Raw genomic sequence first — 9,463 nt, 5'->3', positions numbered from 1 at the left:
CGACTGTGGTCGGCTGGTCAGAGACCAATATGTGTTAAATTATTTAAATTAATATTGCATGTTTATTTAAGTTGGGCCTGCAATGGCAGAGGAAGTTTTGTTAGTTTTTTGTGCTGTATAGGCAAGGCAGTTTTATTTGTATAGCCCATTTTTAAAATCAGTTTGTGTCTAACTGCATGCTTTGATTCTGTGCTTTTTGTCTTGTAGAGCACTGTCTGACTTCAGTTTTTAAAGGAGCTGATGGTTTACTTGCTTTGATTCATCCTTGTTCAATAAAGGAACATCATGGTACTCTCTAATGTGTATTTATATTTATATGGTGATGTACTTTATGTGTAGTCTGTGGGAAACTAAATTATCTAGTGGTTCATCTAAAATCATCAGTTATCTAAAATGATTTCAATTAATGATCACAAATGTTTCAATAATGATAGTGGGTATAGTTAAATGTTTTAACAATATGTTCTAGGCAGTGGAATAAATATTGGTTTCCATTTGTGGCGACCGCTGACTGAGATAAGGAATGAGATTAAATAGATCCTGGAACTTAGCCTGGTCTGGAGCAGGCTAGCTTCACAGAATAAATCTCCATGGTAACTTACGTCTGAACATATCCCACTTCCCTCTATCCCACTTTTGTGCAACTGGATCACGGATAAGTTGATCCAGGATAGCCAACATATCCCGGCTTAATCCCTTATCCTACTTTTGTGCAACGGGCCCCAGATCTGCCTTTTGGGTCCTCCCTGCTCACGAACCATCATAGAGTACAGATAAAGTCATTGTAGTGGGTGACTTTAATATTCATGTAGATGTTGAAAATGACAGCCTAAATATGAACTTTTATTCTATATTAGACTCTATTGGATTTTCTCAGAGTGTTCACAGACCTACTCACTGCCTTAATCACACCCTTGATCTTGTGCTGACTTATGGCATTGAGAGTGAACAGTTAACAGTGTTCCCTCATAACCCTGTCTTATCTGACCATTTTCTGATAACCTTTCAGTTTACATTACTTGACTTTACAGTTTCTGAGAAGAAATTTACATATAGAAGGTGTCTATCAGAGGATGCTGTAACCAGATTTAAAGAATTAATTCCATCATCCTTTTCTTCACTGCCATGTGCGGATATGACAGAGGACGGCTACCTAAATTTTACTCCAGCAACACTTGACTCTCTTGTTGACAGCACTATAGTTTCAATGCGTACAGCACTGGACAATGTTGCCCCTCTGAAAAGGAAGGTAATCAGTCAGAAGAGGTTGGCTCCTTGGTATAATTCACAGCTGCTTTAAAGCAGACTGCAAGAAAGCTGGAGAGACAGTGGCGTTCCTCTAATTTAGAAGAGTCTCAATTAGTCTGGAAAGATAGTCTAAGAAAGTATAAGAAAGATAGTATAAGAAAGCCCTTCGTGAAACTAGAACTGCTTATTATTCATCATTGATTGAAGAGAATAAGAACAATCCCAGGTTTCTCTTCAGCACTGTAGCCAGTCTGACAAAGAGTCCGAGCTCTGCTGAGCCAGGTACTCCTTTAACTCTCAGCAGTGATGATTTCATGAGCTTCTTTATCAATAAAATTGTTTCTATCAGAGAGAAGATTGATGGAGTCCTTCCCACTATTATCACCTTTTATCACTATTATTACCTTTTCTGGTGATGACACTTTTAAACTCCTCATACAGCTCCATCAGCATTCTTTGTTCAGCTGCAGAGAAAATGACAGCTCTTGTCTTGCTCTCCTTTTCTTTTCCACCATCCACTCGTCGTGGCTTCCTACATAACTTGTGCACTCGCACATAACCAGGCTATGGAAGCCTCGCTTGAATTAGCCTCACTGAGATGCAGCTGAAATGTCTTTGTGGAACGACTTGAGGCTTGATTGGGAGATGGTGTTAGTTTAAGAGAGGCTTTCCTGATACAGCCTGGCTTTCTTTAGCTACGTTCGTGGAACACCCTCCAGGACTATGGCAGAGTACAAGTGAGTGGGCAGAAGTGCAAATCTTTGTTGAACACTTTGCAGTGCCTCAGGTGCAGACAGTTTGTTGTATTTTTTAGGAAATGCAACAAATTGAAATACAACACAACAGTTTGCTGTATTTTCCTCCTTGTTCCTCCTATCTTGGCTTCCGGCCTTCTGCTATGCGAACACTGCTCTTTATGGCATATGTTGTTCATCTTGTTGCCAAGCATTTATGGGATCACTGCTGCTGTGGTACACATCAGTCTATTATACTCAGACATTGTCCAAGTGGGAGTATATGTAGTTCACTTCTTCAAGCAGATCTTCAGAGGAGCCCCACATTTAGCACAGCACAATGCAGAATTAGTACTTTGTCTTTTAGCCTCAGCATTGTTTAAAAACCTTTAGCAGACATGTCCTGGTAAAGTGTTTGAAACAGTTGGCTGAAAAAGGATTGAGACCATTTCCAATGATCTTTCCTTATTCTTCGCTTTTATGTAACAACTTTAAAATAACATAGATTGCATACCTCCATTACATTTAGCACAAAGAGACTGTGTAACATTTCTGCAGGAACATGCATTCCGTGTAATTATCAGTAACAGTAAATTAAGTACTTTAAAAGAAAGTGAGTTTGCAATATAGTAAAACCACTAGGAGAACAATATATTGAGTACACACTGTATATCCCAGTCATATTTACCCCGGGGAGTAACCAGTGCTCTGAGCTGGGAACAGGCACATAGCATGATGAGATGCTAAATGACTCCAACAATAAGTGCCAATCAGAACTGGATGTCTTATTTGGAAGGCTCTACCCATAACACATGGAATTTCAAACCTCTGTTTGTTGATGAAAATAATTTGATATGTTTGAAAACTTGTCTCTGTGTGGCCCTGTCATGGACTGGCAGCCTGTCCAGGGTGTACCCCGCCTCTCGCCCAATGACCGCTGGGATGGGCTCCGGCCCCCCCTGCGACCCGACCGACGGATTCAGCGGGTATAGAAAATGGATGGATGGATGAAAACTGCAAAGGCTACTGAATGGATGTTGCGTCAGTAGTTATTTGTAATGTAATGTGTTTAGAGTGTGTAAAACACTTGGGTGGTGGTTTAAAAATAATTTCAGTTTCTTAAAACCTTATGGAGCTGTATTTATTTCACCAAACCCTGATGACCCATGGCAGTTGGAGTATTCATTTCAACTGTTATGTTGTTACACGGTAGGCCTACACCAACAACACATCCAGGACACGGAGAATGTTCAGATCAGTTTAATTTGTTGGGCAGTGTATGATGTATGAAATGTCTGTGAGACACTGTGAGATACTGTGGCTTAAATGTCAGTCTATGTCCATGTGTCTGAGGGCCATCCGGCACAGATATCTGCACTGACTGTTCCTCTCCTCTACCACTATAGCCGCTTTCGGACTGTAGGAACCTTTGGCAGTTCTAATAACCTTTTAATCCGCGGGGCCGTTTTCTCCCGTGTTCGGACATACAGGAACTCGGGGCTTTCTCCCTTAGTTCCTATAACTATTTAGCTCCTTCTCCGAGGTCGGGTCTTTTCATAGTTCTATAGAACTAATCTAAGGGAGGTGTGGGGTGGTCGGTAGCTACGCCCCATGTAATTCTATCACGGCTGAAATGTTTCCTCATATAACACAGACACAACCGGCGGGTGTTTAATAAGTTAAACTTACACTGGTCTCATTTGTCTGCAGCGCTCTGCTCTCCTTTCTTCCTTCATGAAATAAAAAAGTATCTCCTGACTCTCTGTGAGCTTTTCCAGCCTCGATATTAGACGCCTGATGTGATTGTCCATGATTAATATCACCATCATGCAGACCATAAACACAGTGTCCTCCCCGCTCTCCATATTAGCTTCTTGGTGGTGTTTTTTCTACTTTCATTACTTTTACCGTTTTGTTTTGTGTTTGAATGTAGCGCTAAACGGCTAACGGCTAACACTTCACTGAAGCAGACGGCTGCGCGCGGCACATCAGTCCCGACCTGGTCCCGACTCATGTGCGAATGCAGACTGAAACAGTTCCGCCGGGGAAGGATAGTTATCAGAACGAAATTCAAGGAGGGTAGTTCTGATAACTACTTTCTTAGAACTGTCTGTCCGAAAGCGGCTCATATTGCCTCTATAAAGTACAAACAGATACTCACAGGGAGAGCTTTATCATAAACACACAAACATGTAGTATTTTTGTCTTTTAGTTTATTGTAATTCATACAATTGTACATCGTACGATGATTATGTCAGGCCCTCTTATTTACCTCGGTTCACTAGTGATGCAAACTCTAAGGGCGCTGACTAAGCATTTCTTAAATGTGTCAGATCCATGCAGCGTGTGCCGTGTGCATTTGACCTTCTTTCTTCTCATCTTAGGCTACTTGTAGAAATGCTTTTGGAGCTTTTTAAGTCTGCCACAACAGCTGTTTGAATAGATATTAGCTCTTAGATGGTGGGCTATCTAAAGGGGCAAATTCATCTCAAATACAGTATGTGCACAAAAACAACTGTACTGCAGGCAACCTGCAGCATACAATCATCTCAAAGGATGCACGTGTATAGTACGATATGACTAATTCATCAAAGTGCATAAAAGAAGCTAAACGATAAACCACTTTCATAGTTTATTGGTTGAGCTGATTGTATCACTCTTTTTGTCTCACTGTTGCAGCTATCAAATAATCCTTCTCATGTGTGTGAAACAGAGTGCTTCACTCGGGCTGCTACATCCCAGCTCCTGCTCCACAGCTCCTGCCCCACAGTTGTTGCCCCACAGCTCCTGCAGCTCCTGCCCCAGTGATCAGGCTGCTGCTCAGAGCTGGAGCTGCTGCCCCACAGCTCCTGCCCCACAGCTGATGCCCCACAGCTGATGCCCCACAGTTGTTGCCCCACAGTTCCTGCAGCTCCTGCCCCACAGATCAGGCTGCTGCTCTGACATCAGTCCAACAATGCATCCCTTTAGGCAGCAGCAGCATCAGAATCCACGCTTAAGGAAAGCGCGCGCAGTTGAAGGTCACTTAAAAACAAAAGGCTCTCCGTGCTGCGGTCCAATACAGCGCATGCGCGCTGCCGGGGGACTGCTTCACAGACCGCAATATGGCGAGAATGCCCACCAGCAGGGACACGGAGCAGGAGCAGAAGAGCTCTGCGGGGGGCAGGGAGCAGGGTGAGGAGGAGGAGGAGGAGGAGGAGGAGGAGGAGGAGGAGGAGGAAGATGAGCTCACCGGCGGGCAGGAGGAGCACGAGGGCTCGGAAAGAGATGGTGTGGAGCTTCAGTGGGATTCAGGGGGCACAGTTGTGGACTCAAGTGGCTCTGCCGCGGAGACACAAGCAGTCGTTATGCGGAGTACGGACCAAGGACAGAGGGGGGGACATGCGGACCCAATACCCTCCGGGCTGGGGTCTGACCCAGATGGAGACTTTCAGCGCTCAGAGCGGAACAGGCTGAGCGAAAACACCCGCCTGGCCACCCGGTATGCAGTGAGAATCTTTAGAGAGTACCTCAGTGAAAAAGCGCAGAGTCCAGACTTTGAAACTCTGGAGAAGAATGCGCTCTGCGCTGTTCTGCGCTCCTTCTACGCCGAGGCGCGCTCCAAGAGTGGGCAGCTGTACAGCAAGTCCTCCCTCATCAGCATCAGGAGTTCCCTGAACCGGTACCTGAACGACCCGCCTTACTGTCGCACCTTGGACCTCACCAAGGACCCGGAGCTGCGCAGCGCCAACCTGACTCTGGCCGCGGTCATACGGAGGCTGGAGGAGCAGGGAGCCGGTCCCGTGGTGCAGAAACAAGCCATCACGCACTCAGATCTGCGGAAACTCTACCAGTCATCTGTGTTCAACAGCGACAACCCGTTCGGCCTGCTGAACAAAGTCTGGTTTGAAACCTGCATGTATTTCTGCACCAGAGGCCGGGAGAATCAGCGGGAGCTGGGGGAGGACTCGTTCGGCCTGGCCGTGGATGAGGACGGAAGGAAGTTTGTCTATTTCAAGGCTGCGGGGCTGCACCACCGGTCCCGCTCCGCCGCCTGGAGTAAGAAGCGTCCCGACGCGGAGGAGGAGCTCCTGCCGCGGATGTATGAAACGGCCACGGAGCAGTGTCCCTATGCCAGTTTTGTCCGGTATGCATCCAAACGGAACCCGCTGTGCAGCGCGTTCTTCCAGCGTCCGCGGGACCACTGCTCCACGAGTGACGTGACGTGGTACGAAAACAAAGCCATCGGAAAGAACCTGTTAGGCACAAGGATGCAAATGCTGTCGCGCGCTGCCAAGCTCTCCAAGATGTACACCAACCACTGCATTGGGGCCGTTTCCATAGCAACGCTCAACAGCACCGTGGGGGCCACGGGCTGCCGGCCGACGGCGCTGCACGCTGCCTCAGAAACAGCCAACGGTCGCGCTCCGTCCCGCCTCCAGTTCCTCACACCACAGGGTCCAGACCTCCATCCCCTGGAGACCACCACGGACAGAGGAGGAGCAGCATTTAGCTCATCGTCACCAACAGCAGCCGCAAAAAGAGTCGGCGCCGAAGAGGACTCCAGCGCTCCCTCTGACAAGAAAGCGTGTGCGCGCCTCAGGAGATGCGCGGAGCCTTCCCGGGCCACGGAGGGCCACATGGTGCCACCGGCCGTGCACACACAGGTAACACCAGCGCCGCGTCCTAATGGCTGCTCTTTTTATTCATACAATTATCATCATACATATTATATATAGCTACATTATTATTATCGGTAGTAGTTCTCTATTGTTTGTAAACGTCCCGTTCCAAATGTAATGAAGGTAAATTACAGGTAAATGTCAAACTATTGAACAACTTAAACTGAGTAGGCTAACTGGACAGTACAGTCCAGGTAGGCCTATAGTGTTTATCTCAGAATTTTATAAAAGTAGGCCAGTGGCGAGTTTAGAATCTGGCCTTTGGGGTTCTCAGCCCCTATTGGAATCTGACTTACAGGAAGTGTTCACAGTCCCTGCTGAAAAACAGGTTGCACTGAATAACCTTTCCTGGCACTGTTATCGCGAGGGCAGGATGACCAGATTAATACGCGTATTTACAGACAGGCACACTGGGTGCTGTGGCACTGGCAGAGGCGCAGCTTGTCAACAGGCAAGGCAGGCAACTGCTTGGAGCCCCGAGCCACTAGGGGGCCCCCGAGAGCTGAGGTGCCAAGGTCTCCGCGGATCCTTAAAAAGTATTAAAAAGTCTTAAATAAAAAATACGTTTTTTAAGGTCTTAAAATGTCTTAAATTTCGCCGATTTTCGAAGAGTGGCATTAAATTTCATCTGGGCGGAATGAAAGAAAGATATGTCTGGAGAGACGTTCAAACTTTTGTGTGTGCGCCAGTACTTCCGGTGAAAACTTCCGGTGATTTGACAGCTAGCGCGTCAGGTTAGTAACCTGACTCAGGTCATCTGGCTGCGTTCACCAACTACACGCAGGGGCGTTCCCTTTCCTCAACAAAGGTTAACTTATAGCCGAGAAGAAAGATGATAATATAACGTAGCTAAAAAGACTAGCTTTCTTCAGTAGCCTAATGCTTACCGATTTAGCAAGCCTAGCAGCCTAATTGCTAATGCTAAACGCAGTAACGTTACCAACCATACCCGACGTCAAGGAGTTAGCTGAGCAGGAGCAAGATTATGGGGCTGGCAGAGTTAACTTCATAATGGGTGAGTGCAGGTTTCATTCACTTGTTTTCATTCTTTCACAGGATTGATTCACTTCGTTGGTTTATCCGATTGCTGGCCGCCGAGCCATTATGTGTCTGGGTTTGTGTAGGTTACTGATCATGGTTGTTAGCAGTTGATAGTCAGGTTGTGTGACGTGTGGGTGAGTGTGTATTTTTTCTATGGGTACGTGCCATTGACTGTATGAGCGGTCTGTGCTCGTTTTTTATTTAGATTGGAGATACTTTATTAATCCCGAAGGAAATTAAATTTTGTTGTGTGGTTTATGCAATGCAAAGTCACTGTCCATAGTCTGTGCTTCACGTGAGTTGTCCAAAGTTCTGGTTTAAGTTAACTTGAGTAGTAAAATCGTTTTGCTAGTTGTAAAAGCACAGTAGACATAACTCGAAAATTAGGTTCAATTATGGATTTATTTTGCTCAGAGCCTCAGACAAACAGACAGACAAATGGCAGCGAAAACACGCTCCTTCGCAGAGACAATTGGGCATGATCCTGTAGTGTGTGGTGTTCCCTTGTGCGTTCGAATCTTATGCGATCATGTTGACACACTGAAGCACACATTTCACACTGGACTTTTTTTCAACACCGAACAGCCTAGAGTGTAGTTTTAATATATATTTTTGCCGTGGTAATGGTCTTAATTTTTATTCTTAGAGGTCTTAAAAAGGTCTTAAGTCATTAAATTTGTTGATTAAAAAATGTGCAGATACCCTGGGTGCATTCAATCAGAAATTTTCTAGTTACTTTATAAACTGTCTCAAACAGTGGCGAACGTTCGTGGTGAACATGTTTTCTTTGAACAGTTAAATTTAAATGATTTAGTCAAAGATTATCTCGTTAACATGCCATTCTATAATTCCATAATTGCATTGTTGACTTTGTCAAACTCACATAGAGTTCCACTGTAGGCTATGTTCGCGGAGAACTGGCCCCTCAGAGTGTTTGCGATTGTTGGCAACGTTTACCGGAAATTCAAGGCTAGTGGAAAATAAAAACCATACTTATGAAATCGATATCATGAACAGCTTTACTTGTCACAAAGAATCTTTAAATGAACACAATTATTATTGGATGGCCAGCTACACCCGGTAGATAAATAGCAACAGGTGAATATCAAGTGCCAACGTAGACAACGTAGTCTTTTTTAGTTATTTATTTATTCTTTACATGTATATTTTAAAAATAACAATGTTTCTCATGTTTGGAACATGTTTGGAATAAAAAGAGGTTTTATTTCAAACACTTTTCGTTGGTGTCAGATGTTTTGGTGACGAACACTGGTCGGTAGGGCCCCCTAGGATTTTTTTGCTTGGGGCCCCCACAGACTCTAGAATCGCCACTGCCTGGATGGTGGGTGGTCCGTGGGGGGCATAGAATGCATTACGTTTTTTGTCCCCACCACTTCTAAAACCAAACTGACGCCCTTGGTGATCTGTGTAGGCACCTGAGTGATGGGCATATGGTTTTTTACCAGTGCGAGAGAGACCCTGTTTTGTAATTGTAAATTGGACTATGTCCTATGGGGCGCCGTTTGTAAAGCGGCTCACGCTGAAAATAACAGCTACATTTTGTCACAGAAAATAACAGCTACATTTTGTCACATTTAGCTTCAAACAATGTTTGAAAAACTGGTGTGAATTTTTGAGCTTCACTTTTTTGCACATTTACAACAATATTTGTCAACTTAGAGATATTTTGAATATTTAAATCTAAGTGTTAAATGTTAAATTTAAATGCTAAATCTAAATCTAAATGTTAAATCTAAATCTAAATGTTACATCTACATC

At 44.8% G+C, this 9,463-nt stretch overlaps 1 protein-coding gene across 1 annotated transcript in view; it reads left to right on the top strand.

The window, feature by feature from the left end:
- Positions 1–5,086: 5,086 nt before the first annotated feature.
- The window catches only part of LOC142399964 (uncharacterized), a 37,104-nt gene continuing 32,727 nt past the window's right edge, over positions 5,087–9,463 (top strand). The window contains exon 1 of the mRNA XM_075484527.1: positions 5,087–6,628. Coding sequence (XP_075340642.1) covers positions 5,087–6,628 — 1,542 coding nt within the window. The remainder of the gene's footprint in view (positions 6,629–9,463) is intronic.

Source organism: Odontesthes bonariensis, chromosome 15 (assembly GCF_027942865.1).
Source record: "Odontesthes bonariensis isolate fOdoBon6 chromosome 15, fOdoBon6.hap1, whole genome shotgun sequence".
NCBI lineage: Eukaryota > Metazoa > Chordata > Actinopteri > Atheriniformes > Atherinopsidae > Odontesthes > Odontesthes bonariensis.
The sequence above is the reverse complement of the archived record's forward strand: the minus strand, read 5'-3'. Positions and strand labels throughout refer to the sequence as shown.